The sequence below is a fragment of the Grammomys surdaster genome, unplaced genomic scaffold, assembly GCF_004785775.1.
Source record: "Grammomys surdaster isolate TR1022 unplaced genomic scaffold, NIH_TR_1.0 125889, whole genome shotgun sequence".
Taxonomy (NCBI): domain Eukaryota; kingdom Metazoa; phylum Chordata; class Mammalia; order Rodentia; family Muridae; genus Grammomys; species Grammomys surdaster.
In genome coordinates this window covers 3,661,161-3,678,951 of record NW_021620714.1, presented here as the reverse complement: position 1 = coordinate 3,678,951, position 17,791 = coordinate 3,661,161, and the positions used below count along the sequence as shown (strand labels likewise).

Genomic DNA, 17,791 nt, shown 5'->3' with positions numbered 1-17,791 from the left:
TTTTGAGTCCTAGGCATAGAGCAGCTATGGGCACCACAAGGCATCGAGCTAGAAGGACTGCCGTCTGTTCTGCTCCTGACTGACATAAGAACACCACCACCAGGGTGTCTCTTTGCCCATTGCCGGGGGCATTTAATGAGTTCTTTATTTTATTTTTATTTGTGTATGTTTGTGAAGCTTTACATGCATTGTGGAGGCCAGCAGAGGGTGTTGGATCCCTAGAACCAGAGTTACAGGCAGTTGTGAGCCTCTTGACTTTAGTTCCCTGGATGACTTTAGTTCCCTGGAAGAGCAGGAAGTGCTCTTAACCCCCGAGCCATCTCACCAGCACCAACATTTAATGAGTTTTTAAGGGTCACTATTTTAACTATGAATATACAGAAACAAGAATGCTTAGAGCGAACTGTGGAATCCAACCTAATAAACCTCCTTTATATGTATGAGACACACTTTATTTACCGGGTCTGTTCCTTTAGAGACCCCTAACTAGCATGTTCACTAAAAAAATAAAAATGTTGCCAGCCAGTGATGGCGCATGCCTTTAATCCCAGCACTTGGGAGGCAGAGGCAGGTGGATTTCTGAGTTCGAGGCCAGCCTAGTCTACAGAGTGAGTTCCAGGACAGCCAGGACTACACAGAGAAACCCTGTCTCGAAAAAAACCCAATAAATAAATAAATAAATAAAAATAAAAATGGATTTAGCTATGGTATAGGCATAGGCCTTCAATCCCAGGAAGCAGGGGCATCTCAAGTTTGAGGCAGTCTGGATTTATAATCTGACAATTTCCATTTTCTCTCTGGGACCTACCTACATGGTGGAAGAGAGAAATGACACCTGCAAGCTGTCCTCTGTGCACAAAGTCAAGAAGCTGGAAGCCTCATGCTAGAGGGACCAGTGATACAGACGCAGCAATACCCCCGAGAGGGGCAAGCTGTTCCTAGTGTGAGTCCACAATGGAAGTTCAGTGGAGTCTTGGGCCTTGACAGCAACGAAACTGCACCAGTTGAAGATGAGGTTGCTGTCATGGTCACTGTTTTATTGCTGTGGAGGGACACCATGGCCTAGGCAGCTACTGTAAAAGAAGACATTTCATTGGGGCTGGGTTACAGTTTCTGAGGTTTAGTCCATTATCATGGCAGGGAGAATGGAGGTTGGCAAGCGACACACTTCCTCCAACAAGGTCATGCCTCCTAATCCTTTTTAAATAATGCCACTTCCTGATGACTAAGCATTCAAAATATGAGCTATGGGGGCCATTCTTATTCAAACCATCACAGTTGGCATGTGTGCAAATGAACATCTGCTTACTACATTTCATTCTGTCCAGGCCCCATCTTACTGGATGGTGCTAGCCACATGAGAATAGGTCTCCCCTCTCTTCACACAGCCATCTCTGGAAATACTCTGACAAATCTAGGCATCAGTCCAGCGAATGAATGATCACTTACAGGCAGAATCCTAGAAATCCAACCTGCACTGACAATTCCCCCCCCCCAAAAAAAAAGGGGGGCAAGGAGGAAAATCCCAAATAAATGAAAGGGAAGATAGTTTTAATTTTCCAGAATGGAATGGTATGACTCTAATTTCAAATTCCATAGATACCCTGAGACAGGATGACTCCTTGACAGGCTTCAAATTGGCAGCCCTGGAGACTAGGCCTAAGAACTAAGCAAGTCTAGGCAAGCTCAGGAAAGTCAGTTACTAGAAAAAAAAAAAAAAATCCAAGCTTCAGAAAGCTAGTCAGAAACTGCCCTGCTGTCAGAAGCTGACCAGCCTGCTGGCCTGAAGCAAGGGAAATGGATCAGCAACAGTTTCCAGACCTCCCCAGTAACAGTTTCCAGCCCCCATACCCTGGTAATGGAATGTCCCTAGAGATGGAACAAGATAGAGGTCACCTACCCTGGAATCCCCAACGTGCTTTAAATCAGGCCTGCGAGCTCACTTGGTTGTCTCTCTATCTTGGTAATGGGAGACCCCAGCATGCTGGACTTCTGCAGAATAAAACACTCTTTGCATGTATATACTTGTTGTAAGAGTCCACGGTATCATTCTTTGGGGAATCATGGACCCTTACATTTGTTACGGGAGGTATTAGAAAAGAGGCAGTTGGTCCGGCTACCTCCTGGCCACCATGTTCCCGGTCTAAGTTCATGCACTAACAACCACAGCCTGGGACCCACAAGATGTTGGTGTGGCTGTTGCCTCCACCATCAACCATCAGATCCGTGGTGTCCAGCCCCACCCCCCACCCCCACCACCTACCTCCCAACCTCCACCCCCACCCCCGAGCCCGGGGAATAGCCACCACCCCATGTAGTAGATATATCAATTCTAGTACCCGGTAGAAGTAAGATTCTTAATGTTTAAAGATTATCCAATGGATTTATGTATTAGCAAATACTCTACACAAGATGTCCACACAATTAGAATTGTTAACCCAAATTATCTAACTTTGATATGACTAATTGTTACAGACACAAGGGTAACATCTGGCAGTTTGCCTCTCCTTTTCCTTCTTCTTCCTCTCTCTCCCTTGCCTCTAAACTTTTGATTCATCTCCCTTCTACTGCCCAGTCACAGGCTCTAGCCTTTATTTTACAGATTAAGGTGGGCAGAAGGTTCACAAGAAGTCACCCGTGTACTGATTCACTCCCCCTCTGCAGCCCCTCCCAGGAAAGCGGAATTAGCATCAAAATACAAAACCAGGGCTATCCACAACCTACATTGACTCTTACAACCCTACAGATAAGGGGAAAATAGAAGCCAAAACCAAAGCACATCACTGGAGAAGTCGCTGAGAGTTACAACCTGATCCGATATCAAAGTCCTGGTCCTAGGAGGTTTTTCTAGAAACTGACAAACTTGCTCTTATGTTTACGTGAAAGTAGAAAGATCTAGACTAGCTGAACAATGCTGAAGAAGGACAGAGCTGGAAGTCTCACTACCTGACTACTTGAGATATATGACAAAGTACAGGGCAGCCTTTGTAATAAAGAGACCCTAATACATCAGAGCTGGCTTCTTGGTGGTCTTTTGAGGTTCACAAATGCATCCTGACACAACACACCATGCTTCTTGCCATGATAATAATATACTCTGAACCTCTGGGACTGTAAGCAAGCCCTGATTAAATGTTGCCCTTTTTAAGAGGTGACATGGTCATGGTATCTCTTCACAGCAATAGAATACTGACCAAGACAACACAGATACATACATACATACATACATACATACATACATACATACATACGTAAGTGAATTTTTAAAAATAAGTACAATTTTAATTTTTTTTATCGTTTACTGATATCTTACAGCCTATTAAACACTTCATGAAGATTTTCTGTAGATTCCAATTTTCTTTTTTTCTTTCTTTCTTTTTTTTTTTTTTTTTTTGGTTTTTTGAGAAAAGGTTTCTCTGTGTAGCCCTGGCTGTCCTGGAACTCACTCTGTAGACCAGGCTAGCCTCGAACTCTCGAACTCAGAAATCCGCCTGCCTCTACCTCCCAAGTGCTGGGATTAAAGGCGTGCGCCACCACTGCCCGGCAGATTCCAATTTTTTACATAGATAACAGAGTAGTTTTACTCTCCTTAGCCAATCTTTTGTTTGTTTGGTTTGTATTTTGTTTTTAGAGATAGGGTTTGTCTGTGTAACAAATCCCTGACTGTCCTGGAACTTGCTCTGTAGACCAGACTGGGCTCACACTCTTAGAGATTTGTCTGCCTCTGCCTCCTGAATGTTGAGATTATAAGTGTGTGTCAACCCTGCCACCTGGCTGTTGAGAGATTTTTATTGTTATTGTTGTTGTTGTTGTTGGTGGTGGTGGTGGTGGTGTGTGTGAGTATGGGAGACAGACAGGCACAGGCACAGGCACAGGCACAGGCACAGGCACAGACACAGGCCAGGCACAGGCACAGAGACAGGATCTTACGTGCCCATGTTGGCCCTGAACTCCCCATCTCCTCTGTCTCCCAAGTGCTGGGATTACAGACATCTGTCGCCATGCCTAGCTTTCCCAGAGCCTCCCATTACCCAGAAGGCAACTACTCTCAGTTCGGTCACAGATTATTATTTTTTGTGAACTTAGCATGATGAAATCATACAGAATGTACAGTTTCGTTTTCTCTGTGTTAGGTAAGATCCTGGTTAAGTAACTCTCTGAATCTAGTGCTTGTCCCTCTTGGCTGGTTTCAAGCACAGCTACTGGTGACTCCCACTCATGTTACTGGTGATTGTATCTATGAATCTCATTACAAAAGGCCAAGCATGCAAGTAGAAAGTTACAAATCTCTGCCTGGAACTCCCTTCTGGGACTGAGGGCAAGCTTCTGGCTAAAAAGTCTAGCCATAGAGATTTTCTAGCTTTCTAAAACTTTATTTAAATTTATTGGCAAAAATAGCATAATTCTCATAAGAGCTAGAAATTTAAATGTCTCTGTTTAGCTAAATGTGCCATATTTATTCTGGTTAGAGCCCCTCCCTCTGAACTTGGTGTTTAAATAGCCTTGTATGTAGTTGCCTTTGAACTGCAAACTCCCAATAACCAGACTGAAAAGCTATTGGCTGGCTAGCGTGCTATATTTCTAAGACCAGATAATTTTGTTTCTGGAAAAATCATAGGCAAGAGATGCAGATTAGAAACCAAATGATGGTTTTTGTTCTTGATGGTATCCTGTACATTTGACCTCTGTCTCAAGTGCATGCATTAATTTTTCTGAAAGTTTAATTAAAATTTAAAAGAGAAGGAAAGTGAAGTTACAAAGCTGAGCCAGACATGGGTAACATATGTAATGCCAGCTTGTGAGGCAGAGGCAGGAAGATCAGAAAGGAGATCAGAGTCATCCTCTGCTACATTGGTTCTCTGTCTCAAGATACAAACAAACAAAAAATCCCAAACCAACCAACCACCAAGAAGACCAAGTGAGAGAGACACAGAGAGACAGACAGAGCTTTCCTCTCTCGTGACCATCATACCCACTTCTAAGGATATCCACTGGCAAAAACTGACCAGTGGGGATAACAGCACAGACTCAGGAGCTGACTGCATCTTCAAATGTTCATCTTAGTGAGTACTTAAGCAGATGACAAAAGTTTACTATACTGGGTCCATCAAGGCTGTGCTCTGATTTATTGTACTGATCCATCAGGGTCACAGGACATACTCGGGAGCTGAACTGTGACCTCATGCCAGAATGTTATAGACTTTTCTTTTTTAAGATTTATTTATTTTATATATGTGAGTACACTGTTGCTGTCTACAGACACATCAGAAGAGGACATCAGATCCCTGTACCTGTATAGATAGATGATTGTAAGCCACCATGTGGTTGCTGGGAATTTAGGTCAGAACCTCTGGAAGAAGAGTCAATTCTCTTAGCCACTGAGCCATCTCTGCAGCTCCATGTTACAGACTTTTTTTTTTTTTAATATGGAACGCATCACGAATTTGCATGTCATCCTTGCGAATTTCCAGGCCATGCTAATCTCTGTATTGTTCCAATTTTAGTATATGTGCTGCCGAAGCGAGCACCATGTTACAGACTTTTAAAGCCCGAAATCCACAAACATATGTGCTAAGTTACATCACATTTTTCATCAATCAGAATCATTTGTTCTTTCCTGGTTAGAAACAATTATGTTTTGAGGAACAAAAGAAGAATAAGGAGGAAGTTGGCTACCCATCTGGAAAGAGCCCTAGAACCTTCAAACTTGAACTTAATTTCACCTTATGATCAAAATGGAGTCTGAAAACAAAATAGCAGCACTTAGGATTAGTCTCATCTGTTTGATCCCAAAAGATAGGGGTTGGACTCCAAACAGTCTTGGTCGAGCACTGTTACCACAATCAGACTAACGTGAAAGCCAAAGCTATGTTTTAAGTTTTAATTACTGTGTCTGAAAGAGCCACGAACAAAAATGTCTCACCTATAAGCCTCTTGCCCAAGGACAGACAAACTTCCTGAGATACTGGAGCCTGCTGCTTATGGGCAGTAACAAGCCACATGTTTTTGTTTCCCTAAGCAAGTTTGTTTGACCACACCAGATATGCTTGATCACATGTAGGTCAGAGGTACCCAGGCATGAAGTACATATGGATACACGCTTGCCTCTGATTGGATGTGATGGGACATATGGAAGCCTTGTGTTTGCCTTTACAAGCCACTGCAGAATCCCCGAATGGACCTGACCGGAGCCCATCATCCTTGCCAGTATTTAATTAAAGCTTGCTTCAAATGTGGCTCAGAAATCGTGGTACTGGTCTTTCTCTGAGAGTCTCAGGTTTACCACTGATCCAAGTTTCACTCTTATCTCATCCCATGGTCTTTTCCTGCCTGCTGTAAAGCCTTCGGGGGAACCTCCTACAGAAGTAACAAGTAAAAGCTCTGAGTGGGGTCACACGTGTACCCCCTCTTTAAAACAGTGTGGTGTGCCCAGAGCTCCGCTAGCCTCTTTCTTCATCCATTTCATACGTGGGCACATGTGTACATGTGGTGGGTTATAGAAACTTGCAACACCGTCCTTGCCTCCTTTCCCTCCCCACACCGAGCACTGCATTGGGTGTCAGAGCAGAGGCTGAGTGGATGAGCCTCTCCTGGATCCTAGTTTCCAGCAGGAGGAAATCCAAACCCACTCTCGGGTTTGTAAAGTCATTGCTTACAGCCGGGCGGTGGTGGCGCATGCCTTTAATCCCAGCACTTGCGAGGCAGAGGCAGGCGGATTTCTGAGTTCCAGGCCAGCCTGGTCTACAGAGTGAGTTCCAGGACAGCCAGGGCTACACAGAGAAACTCTGTCTCGAAAAACAAAACAAACAAACAAACAAAAAAAAGTCATTGCTTACAGCCAGAATCACCTCCTCCAGATGGAGTGTTCCTTCCCTACAGGAAGCCTTTCTCTGAATAAGGCAGGACTTATCCAGAATGGACTTCTAGGCAGAGAGTTTCTACCCAGTGTGGTAGTGGCACTCACCTGTTTTTCCAGCACTCAGTGGTGGAGGAAGGAGGTCCAATTGTCTAAGGGCATCCTGGTTCTGCAGTGAACCCCTGGGTGGAGGAAGAGATGGAAGGAAGGAAGGAAGGAAGGAAGGAAGGAAGGAAGGAAGGAAGGAAGGAAGGAAGGAAGGAAGGGACTTTTCCAATTTTCTGCCAGTCCTCAGTAGCCCCATACATCTCTTCCCTTCCCCACAAATCTCAAGCCAACACCCTCACCTTTTCCCATGAGCTCCCACTTCCCGTTTCCTTCACTCTGGAACTACAAGCTGCTGCACCTGCTATCACTTCTGTCCTGGAGGTCATACTGTTTTCAGTTCCCTGCCCACTTTTGGGTCTAGGACTCTGTTTACAGTCACAGGCAGCTAGCTAGCTCCTGGGGCTTAGTCCTCTCATTAGCCAGACCTCAGCCTCCTGACACTGTAGAAAAGGACATGCCTGCCCAAGGAGGATCAGCTGGCTCTGGGTCGGATGCCCGCAGTCCCTCTACCATACTGTAGGACTTAGGGCTGAGTCTCAGCTCTGCTGTGAACAAGCTCTCAGTATTGATTATAGCCAAGTTTCTTTCTTCACATCTGCAAAATGAGAGGTTATATCAGATAATGCCTTCGTTTTTGTGTGTGTGTGTGTGGGGGGGGGTGTTCAAGGCAGGGTTCTCTGTGTGGCCCTGGCTGTCCTGAACCTCACTCTATAGACAAGGCTGGCCCCAAACTCAGAAATCCGCCTGCCTCTGCCTCTGGAGTGCTGGGATTAAAGGCGTGCACCACTAATGTCTTGTGATAATACTTTAATTTATCCACAGAGGGAAAACACCACCACGGAAAACCACCCTCCATTCGCATTCCCTTAGGGCCTGAGATCTCTGGTTCCTATAGTTAATCAGCTGATTCAGAGCTCTGCTGTCTGACCAGGGCTCAGAGCCACTCTCTATTAGATGATGAAAGCATGGAAGACAAAGACTGACCTCTGGCTTCAGTTGCTTGTAGTAACTTGCATGCCGTGGGCTTTCACATCATCAGTGTAGGACAGCTGAGGGGGCTCAGAAGTGAGGCACCACAGGAGGCTGCCTCTGCTTCCCTAGTGCTGGGACTATGGGCATGAGCCACCACACATGCTTTTTGCTCTGTTGAGTTCTTCAAGAAGCCTTTTGGTCAGGCATGTCCCTGTGAGCTGGAAGCCAGCTAGACTCTATAGTGAGGCCCTGTTTCAAAACAAACAAACTCCACCAAATGAAAGCCCAACCAAACCAAACCCCTTTGACTGCTCTTTCTCTCCATCTCTGTCTCTACCACCTTTCTTCCCCTTTCTCATTCTGGTGATTGAAACTAGAGCCTTGTACATGCCCGGTGTCAGCACAGTCATGTGGATGTCAGGCAGGCTCTCTATCACTTTGCTTCACCTAGTCATAAAGCTTTTATATTGCAGAACGAAAGAAAGTCCCACGTCAAGACACTATGAAAATAATTTGGTGGGAGCATCAGTAAGACATCACAGGGAATTTCTCTTAGTATCAAATGCTACATAACCATCCCTGAATTTATTTTCACACACATCACTCACAAAGGAGTATGAACAAAGAGGGAACCAATGAATATGTTCCGTTTTAGTTTTTATTTATTATTATTATTTCATTTAATTATTTGTTTATTTCTTTAGTGACAGGGTCTCTCTATGTAGACCAGGCTGTTCTGGAAATCACTATGTGGCTAGCTTCTACTCAGAGATCCTCCTGCCTCTGCCTCCCAAGTGCTGGAATGAAGAACATGTGCTGCTACCACTACCACAAGGCTAGTCTTTATTTTTAAACAAAACAAAATAGTAGACAGTAGCATGATCTCCCTGAGGCCTTACAAAGCCAGGCGTCATTTCCTCGTTCCGCTTGTCAGCTCACGGCGAACCTCCTGCTGGCTTTAGGATCTAGTTTTCTGAGATCTCAGAGACTGAGGAAAGAGCACAAGATAACGAGAACAAATCTATCCTCATGTGACTCATAAAATAGTCTTCTGATTTAAAATATGTTTTTTGGGAATTTGCCTGGTATAACTAAGCCCTGGTGAACAATAAAAATACCTTCAAACATAAGTAGTCTAGGCTCTGTGAAGAAGGAACTGGGAAAGGATAAGGAGAGTGGTCCCTCCCTTAAAGAAGTCCAAAGTCTAGCTGGGGGAAACTGGATTAGGAAACAAATTACTGTAAAATAACAAGAGAAAGTGCTTTGAGCATGAATGGAACTCTGCCACCAACCCAGGGAGGAAACTCCAGGAGGAAGGAATTGTGTTTCACAACTCAAAATGGCTGTTTGGGGAGAAAGATCAGTTTTGGTCCAAGATCAGGTCTTGAACAAAAAATACCTATCCAAAGCCGGGCAGTGGTGGTGCACGCCTTTAATCCCAGCACTTGGGAGGCAGAGACAGGCGGATTTCTGAGTTCAAGGCCAGCCTGGTCTACAGAGTGAGTTCCAGGACAGCCAGGGCTATACAGAGAAACCATGTGTGTATGTGTGAGGAGGGGGGTGGGGGCGACAAAAAGAACCCAAACCTATCCAAAGGTCCCATATTTAGGCTACGGTCAGTGAGCATTTTTCTTCAGGTCACCACAGGTAATCTTGCCAAGGGATAGGTTCAGGAAATTACTTTTGTAGAAATCCGGTCGCCAACGCTTTACCGTCTGAAGTTTAAACACTTACGATGGGGGTCCCCAGCCTACTTCAGCCAGTCCCTACCGCTCTCAAATCCTCAAGCGTTATCTTTTGCTGAGTGTGTTACTCAACTCTCTAAAAGTTAATAATTGATGTTGCTCTGGTCTTTGCGTGGGGAAACGGAAATTGTGTACGCAAAGTAAGGGGGATGGTCAGAAGACAGCTCTCCCTTTCTTTTGAATGACTCAATTACTTGAGGGGATCCCAATCTGAGTGACTTCTGCACTTATTTTTTGAGTTCACTTGACCTTCGTTTCTTTATATCTTCACCGGCTCTCCTAGATTTCCAGTTTTGTAGCTGACCCTCTGCAGATCCCCCTAACTTTTCCCTGCTTCCCTCGGTCGCAGGTTTTGGCAGGTGGTCTAGCTTTCTGGCTCCACCGCCTAGGAGGAGTTTCTGTGGACAAAGGCGGGACTACCGAGAGCGCGGGGCGGGGCTACCGCAAGCAAAGGGCGGGGCGGCTGGGGCCCAAGGCACGGCGCAGGCGCACTGGAACTCTCGTTGCCAAACTGCAGCTATGGAGCAGGCACCTCCGGACCCCGAGAAGCTGTTGCAGCCTGAACCCCTGGAGCCGCTGGGCGGCCCTGGCGCTGTGCTGGAAGCCGCAGACGGTGAGGAGACCGAGGGCACCAGGGAAGACGGCTCAGGAGTCGACACGGTGAGGAGAGGGGCCGCGGAGGCTTCGGGCCTGGGGCCGGGCCTACCGGGCCGGACCGGGCTGCCCTGGCTGGGTCTGGTGGGTGTGGTCCCCGAGGCCGGAGGATGACCCGGAGCTGAGTGGAAACGGATTCACAGGCGCGGCATACCAGAGGGCCGCGTGGGCGCGGTCACGCGCGTCCGTGGTCGCGTGGCCCGCGGTGTCAGTGGGCGCGTCCCCCGGGGTCTGGCTCTGAAGAGGCTCGCTGCTGTTTCCGGCGGCCCGAGGGGGTCGCTGGGAGACGGATACACCCAGGGTGAGAGGCAAGTGTGCGCTGTACGGGGGGCTTGGCCTACTGCCATGTCGGGAAATGGACTTCAGCGTCACGTTGAAGAGAAGATCAGAGGAAGAAACATTTGTTGAACTCTCCATTTGGCTGTAATTTCGTTATTTGGGATAAGTGCCACGATTTCCCCTACAGACGGTTCTTCTCTTGCAATCCCCGCCCCTTGGTGATAACCGGTGTTTTTCACCGTTTGAGTTAAGGTGGGGAGTGTCGCGTTGCATATCTGTGAATGCACCCATTCCAAAGGGTCTTCACAGATTTGTAGACTCTGATGAACAAGCTTTTAGGAAGTTCATTAGCGCCCTGTATTAGAACTCCCTGCCTAGAGGCTGGACCCTCAGTTGGTCAGACCCTATCCAGCCATTTTCCTGCTGCTGCTGTTCCCGCTGCTTCCTCTCCCCCCTCACCTCCAATAGGTATTCGTGCTAAGGTAACCTCTACATTTTTATGATTGATGCATCTCTAGAGAGGACTAAGTTTCGAGAGAGCTAACCAGGAACTTCTCAGCAGTTGGAGGTTTTGACTACTTAAACCATTTATGGGTACTTTATGAGTTAAAAACTTTAATTTTTAAGAACAGTTTTTTTTTTTTAAAGATTTATTTATTTATTATATATGAATACACTGTAGCTGTCTTCAGACACACCAGAAGAGGGCATCAGATCTCATTACAGATGGTTGTGAGCCACCATGTGGTTGCTGGGATTTGAACTCAGGACCTCTGGAAGAGCAGTCAGTACTCTTAACCACTGAGCCATCTCTCCAGCCCCTTAAGAACAGTTTTAAGTTCACCGTAAAATTGAAAGGAAAATGGGGAGATTTTTCCTGTGTACTCGATTCCCATATTTAGACTTGTGCCTTAGCTCTGGCTGTCCTGGAACTCACTCTGTAGACCAGGCTGGCCTCGAACTCATAAATCCGCCTGCCTCTGCCTCCCAAGTGCTGGGATTAAAGGCCCATGCCAACACTGCCTGCCTGGCCTTATCAAGGTTTCTTACCAGACGGGTTTATGTTATACTCGATGAGCCCAGATTGGCACCCAAAGTCCATAGTTCACATATTGTCTTATGAACGCTTAAATATTATTTTTATTTGAGTACACTGTAGCTGTCTTCAGACACACCAAAAGAGTGCATCAGATCCCATTACAAATGGTTGTGAGCCACCATGTGGTTGCTGGGAATTGAACTCAGGATTTTAGGAAGAATAGTCAGTGCTTTTAACCACTGAGCCATCTCTCCACACCTCATATGAGCTCTTTTTTTTTTTTCTTTTTTTTTTTTTTTGATTTATTTATTTTATTAATGTGAATACACAGTTGCTGTGATCAGACATACCAGAAGAGGGCATCAGATCCCATTACAGATGGTTGTGAGCCACCATGTGGTTGCTGGGAATTGAACTCAGGACCTCTGGAAGAGCAATCAGTGCTCTTAACCACTGAGCCATCTCTCCAGCCCCCTCATATGAGCTCTTACGTGTCCTAAAAATCCTGTGCTTTGCCTGTTCTTCTCATCCCCTCTCCTATTGGTCTTTTCCTTTTCATCATTTCTATTGTTTTCCCATTTCAGGAATGTCATCTAGTGATGGGATTACAGATGTGAGCGTCCATACTTTCCTCTTACTTTATGACTGTCTCTCTCAATAATGCATTCTTTAGTTTTACTCAATTTTGAAGTTTCATAAATGAAATATTTTCCATATGTCTTCTTTCTTTTGGGATTTATCTCTAAAGTGTTTTAGCTCATTGATTTTTATGGTTTTATAGTCTGGCCTTTTTTTTTTTTTTTTTTTTTTTTTTTTAGTTTTTCGAGACAGGGTTTCTCTGTAGTCCTGGCTGTCCTGGAACTCACTCTGTAGACCAGGCTGGCCTCGAACTCAGAAATCCGCCTGCCTCTGCCTTCCAAGTGCTGGGATTAGAGGCGTGCACTACCACCGCTCGGCCGTAGTCTGGCCTTTTCTATGTAGTCCACAGTTTGTTTATTTTTTATGTTCATAAAGAGTTGGATAATGAATTTTTTGCTGTTTTAGAGAGCTGTTATGCATGAACTTCCTCTTAAATATTTCTTATTTCAAAATGTCTAAGATTCTAGTCTAAATTTAGCAGTGGGATCTCAGGATTATAGGGTAGTTCATGTTGAGCTGTAGCAGTCAGTGCTAGGTTGTTTCCACAGTGGTTATTCAGTATACACTCCCCTCAGTAGTGCCAGATGTGTCCCATGAATACTGAATATTTTCAGGGTTTAATGTGTTTTCCAGACTTGTGGTTATGACCCCATCCCCACCCCTATTTTAGTTCTGGGAAGGAACATAGAGCTTCACACATGCTGGGCAAATGCTTTCCTACAGAACTATATTCAACCCTTGTGTCTGTTCGAGGCATCAGAAGGACTTTGATTTTGACCGTGATGATAAAACTTTATTATTTTGTGAACATACATGTTTGATTAATATGAACTTACAGTATAGAATCTAACATGTTAATTTGTGTGTACATGTTCATGTATGTACAGGTTCATGTACATGTGTTTGTATGTGCATGTCCTTTTGTTTTTCCTTCCATGATACTCCAGTCCTTTGCCATTGTCTAACTAGAAATCTTTTCTCATTTCCTTTTGTATTCTTACCCTGTAAAGAAGAGCACATTCATTTAAACAAAACAAAACTGTAGTCAGTTTTATTTAAAATGATTTAGAGACTGGGAGCATGGTGACATATCATTCATCTCAGCACCTTAGGAATCAGAGGCAGGTGGATCTCTGAGGAGGTCAGCCTGGTTCCAGGACAGCCAGGGCTACATAAAGAGACCCTATCTAAAAAACAAAAACAATATGCTAGAAAAGGGAAGAAACAAAGAAATCCAATCTCTAAGAAAGGTAGTAAATAGTCAGAAGTCAGAGGGAAGGAAGGGAAGGAAAACTAGCAGAAAGGAGAGGGAACTGGAGAGAGTGGAGATACGAACACTCCTTTTCCAGGTTGAAAGCTTTCAGTGAGTTAAGAGACTGGCACAGTCTATGTTCACTGAGCATGATTGCCTTGGAACTCTTAAGTGGTGGTTTAAAGGGAATGTGCTCTAGGCTTGGCAGTGCTGACAGAAACCAAGAGAGTTTGCTCAGCTGGTACTTAAACATCCTAATGCATAATTAGCACCTTCCCTCCCTGATGAACAGAAGATCTAAGTGGATCTGCAGATGAGGGTAATGTAAAATGGAAGAGAAATGTTATAGCTTTGAATGTCTCCCAAAAGGTCCTGGTTAGAAGTTTGTTCTGAGCTTGTGGCACTGTTTGGAGGTGTGTAAATGAAGGGAGGTAAGTCATTGTGGCTGCAGCGGGTGCCTTGAAGGCAGTATTGACAGCTGTCTTACTTTTCTGTTGTAATGACAAAACAGCTCAAGGGTTTTCTGAAGCTTGTAGTTCTAGACAGGTAAGTCTGTTATGGCACGGAAGACATGACTTAGTGGCAGAAGCAGGAGGCTGGCTGGTCAAACTTTCATACCCAGGAGGGATGCAAGGAGAAAACAGGAGGCAGGATGAGGCAGTAAACACTTAACCTACCAAGTCGTGCGTGGACTTCCTCCAAAAGGCTTTACCTCCTAAGTGTTCCATAACCTCCCCAAACATGCCATCCAGCTACCACAGTACCCTCCTGCCTTTCTCCCGACTCTCCCACTCTTACTACATATGATGTGAGTACACTCACTCTCCAGCCAATATCTACCGCTTTGCTACTGGCACAAAGCAAGACCCAGCTCAGTAATCTGAAACTCCCAAGCTGTGAGCCAAAATAAACTTTTTTCTTTTAGGTTGACTCCCCGGCTCAGATACTAGTTGTAGTAACAGAATGCTGACTAACATTGATTAAGCTGCAAATTTTTTAAAATCATACTTTTTAGGAGCTGGGGATGTAACTTGATTGGAAAAGTGCTTGCCTAGCACGCATGAAGTGCCAAGTTTGTTGTCTAAGTAGCATAAATTACTTATGCATGAGTAAACTGGTACATGCATGCAATCCCAGTGTTCAGGATGTAAAGAAAGGAAAATCAGAAGTTCAGATCATTCTTGGTTATGTGGTAAATTTGAAGCCATCCTAGAGTGCTTAAGACTGTCTCTAAATAAGTGGAATATAAGAAATAATTCTTTTATTGTGTATTTATACACATGTGTGATTCAGCATGTGAGTACAAGTGCTGTATATGTTATATGCATGGCTGTGGATGCCAGAGGACAATTGTGGGTGGCATTCCTTAGGTACTGTCCACCTTGTGTTTTGTTATTTTGTTTTGGGACAGAGATTGGCTGTCCTGGAACTCACAGAGATCTACCTGCCTCTGCCTCTGCCTTTGCCTCCCAACTGCTGGGCCTAAAAGCTGGGCCATGGCCAGTACCACCTTGTTTTTTGAGACATGATTTATCACTAGACTGGAATTTAGCAGGTAGGCTAGGCTGGCTTGGCAGCAAGCCCTGGAGATCTCTGTATGCCTCTTCTCTCCAGCATTATGAATATAGGGATATGCCCCTGCATCCAGCAGTATATGTATGTTTCTGGGAATTGGAACCAGGACCTTTGTACATTCTAGACAAGTGTTGTACTACTACACTCCAGTCTTTACAACACTTGTATCTGGTTGAGCTTGGTGGTGTATGCCTCTAAGCCCAGTACCCAAGAGGCAGAGGCAGTGTCAGGCAGATCTCTGTAGTTTTGAGGTCAGCCTAGTCTACATAGCAATTTGCAGGCTGACAGAGCTATGTATTAAGACCTTGTCTCAAAATAAAAACAAAAGAACAAAAACTAGTATCAAGGAGGGAAATGTATCATAATCCTTTTTAAAAAAATTCAAAGACAAGTATTCATATAACACAGGCTTACCTCAAAATTTGTCTCCAAAGGTAGTATTGAATTCCTGATCCTCCTGCCTCTACCACCAGAGTACTGCAATTACAGTTGTGTGCCATCAAACCCAGTTATAACCTCCTTATTCCTTAGTTGTTGGCTGGATGTATCTTTTCCAAATTCATAGATTGGAGCCTAATCACCTAGGTGGTAGCATTTTATAATAGAGCCTTTGAGGAGTGACTAGATCAAGCTCAAAGTCCTCAGGAGTAGGATTAGTGCCTTTATAGAAGAGATCCTAGTGATACTTTTCTATTTTCGTGTTTCAGTTGACTTTTAAAGTGGGAAAGATTTGTCTTAGCTCAGTTGTAGAGGGTTCAGCCGATGGTTGCTTGACCCTGTGTGGCGGACAGGACTTGAGAGCAGCAGAAGCTTATGGTGGGGGCTGCTTCTCACAGGTTGGCAGACAGGAAGCTCAAGATAGGGGTACTAGTATTCAGCTGGCTTTTAGAGATGCCTTTTCTTCTGCTGTGATAAAGAATACAGTGAAATAGGGCTGTCCATGAACCAGGCAGCACGATCTCACCAAATACCAAGTCTCGTAGTACCTTGATCCTTTGTACTTCCCAGAATCTGAGACTAAGCAATAAGCTTACATTGTTTATGTGCCTGCTGACCTCTGATAGCTTGTAGTAACAATTGGAACTAAGCCAGTTAACTATAACTTCCATTATTCTTTATACCCAAACATATCATCTTTTAAAAAGCCCAGAACGACTGCAGTGGCTTGGGTAAGAACTTCAAAAGTCCTGTTGTTGCAGGCTTGGTCTAAGGTCCTGTTGGAATGTTGTGGAGATTTCAATTAGAGGTGGCAAGTTGTGTGTGTGTGTGAGCCCTTGAAATGATTATAGGACCTCAATGAGACGTCTCTCCCAGTCTTTTTCCCTTCCTAGCCCTGAGATAAATGGTAGTATTGATCTACAGCTTCCCTTCTACAATGGATTTCCTTGCTTTGGGACCAAAGCCAGTTCAGTCAGTTTTGATGAACTAGAACTTCCGAAATCAATCTTTCTGTAAGTTGATTCTCTTAGGAGTTTCCGAACTGTAGTGCAAAGGTTAATTAACACGGTCATTTCTGATCAGTGTAGTCATAGCCCCAAGGAACCTACTTTAGTCACAGAGGTATCTCTCCTAGAAAGGAGAATATAAGGATACATACTGATTAATAAAAGCATAGTGATTAGCTTTGGGATATGGTAGGTTACTTTTCTCATACTTTCAAATGCTTATGTGGTAAGCATGCATGAGTTTTTATCAGAAAAACCTAGACCTACAAGTATTGAGTAATAAGTAATAGTGAGCTCTTGGTATATGCCAGGCAATACAATTCTTCGTATGTGGGTGTTTTTGAGATTGTACAGTATAGTCCAGGCTAGCCTTGAACTTCATTGTTCACCTACCACAGACTCTTCCTGTCATTATAATCCCATACCACCATGCTTAGTCCATAATTCTTTATTTTTAAACAACACAGTGAAAACATCTCAATGCTACACTTCACCTATCGCACACCCAGTCAACAATAATTTTGTGTGTGTGTGTACACACATATGTATGTGTGTATATACATATATGCTACATACAATACATGGTATGTGTGTGCATGGAACTAGGACATTGACTTCAGTTGACAGTTCTCAAAGATCAGGTAAACATCACTTTTTCTTTTTCTTTCTTTTTTTTTTTTTTTGGTTTTTTGAGACAGGATTTCTCTGCGTAGCCCTGGTTGTCCTGGAACTCACTCTGTAGACCAGGCTGGCCTCGAACTCAGAAATCTGCCTGTCTCTGCCTCCCAAGTGCTGGGATTAAAAGTGTGCTCCACCACTGCCCAGCTAAACATCACTTTTCTTGAGAAAGGCAAAGACTTGTTGCAAAATTGGAACTAATTGTGGTCATACAACACTTTTAATTCCAGCACTGGGAGGCAGAGGCAGGCATATCTCTGTTGTGAGTTTAAGGCCAATTTGGTTTACATAGTTCTAGGACAGTCAGGGCTACATAGAGAGACCTTGTTTCAAAACAAAACATACAAGAGCAACAACAGAAGTTGCTGGAAAGCTGTGATGTATATGCTTCATTCTGTATTCTTTTTTCTTTTCTTTTCTTTTTTTTTTTTTTTTTTTTTGGTTTTTTTCGAGACAGGGTTTCTCTATGTATCCCTGGCTGTCCTAGAACTTACTCTGTAGACCAGGCTGGCTTCCAACTCACCGAGATCTACCTGCTTCTGCCTCCCG

The 17,791-nt window shown here is 44.3% G+C and overlaps 1 protein-coding gene, 1 non-coding gene and 1 pseudogene across 2 annotated transcripts in view; 1 reads left to right on the top strand and 2 right to left on the bottom strand.

Annotated features, from left to right (window-relative positions):
• LOC114608353 lies at positions 1-131 on the bottom strand (annotated as a pseudogene).
• A 5,289-nt stretch (positions 132-5,420) lies between these two features.
• On the bottom strand, positions 5,421-5,528 carry LOC114608356. Its single transcript, XR_003709352.1, has one exon. It is a non-coding gene; the product is annotated as a U6 spliceosomal RNA (small nuclear RNA).
• Positions 5,529-10,180: 4,652 nt separating this feature from the next.
• Positions 10,181-17,791, top strand: part of Snx4 (sorting nexin 4) — a 61,409-nt gene continuing 53,798 nt past the window's right edge. The window contains exon 1 of the mRNA XM_028752283.1: positions 10,181-10,341. Coding sequence (XP_028608116.1) covers positions 10,201-10,341 — 141 coding nt within the window. The 5' untranslated portion in view covers positions 10,181-10,200. The remainder of the gene's footprint in view (positions 10,342-17,791) is intronic.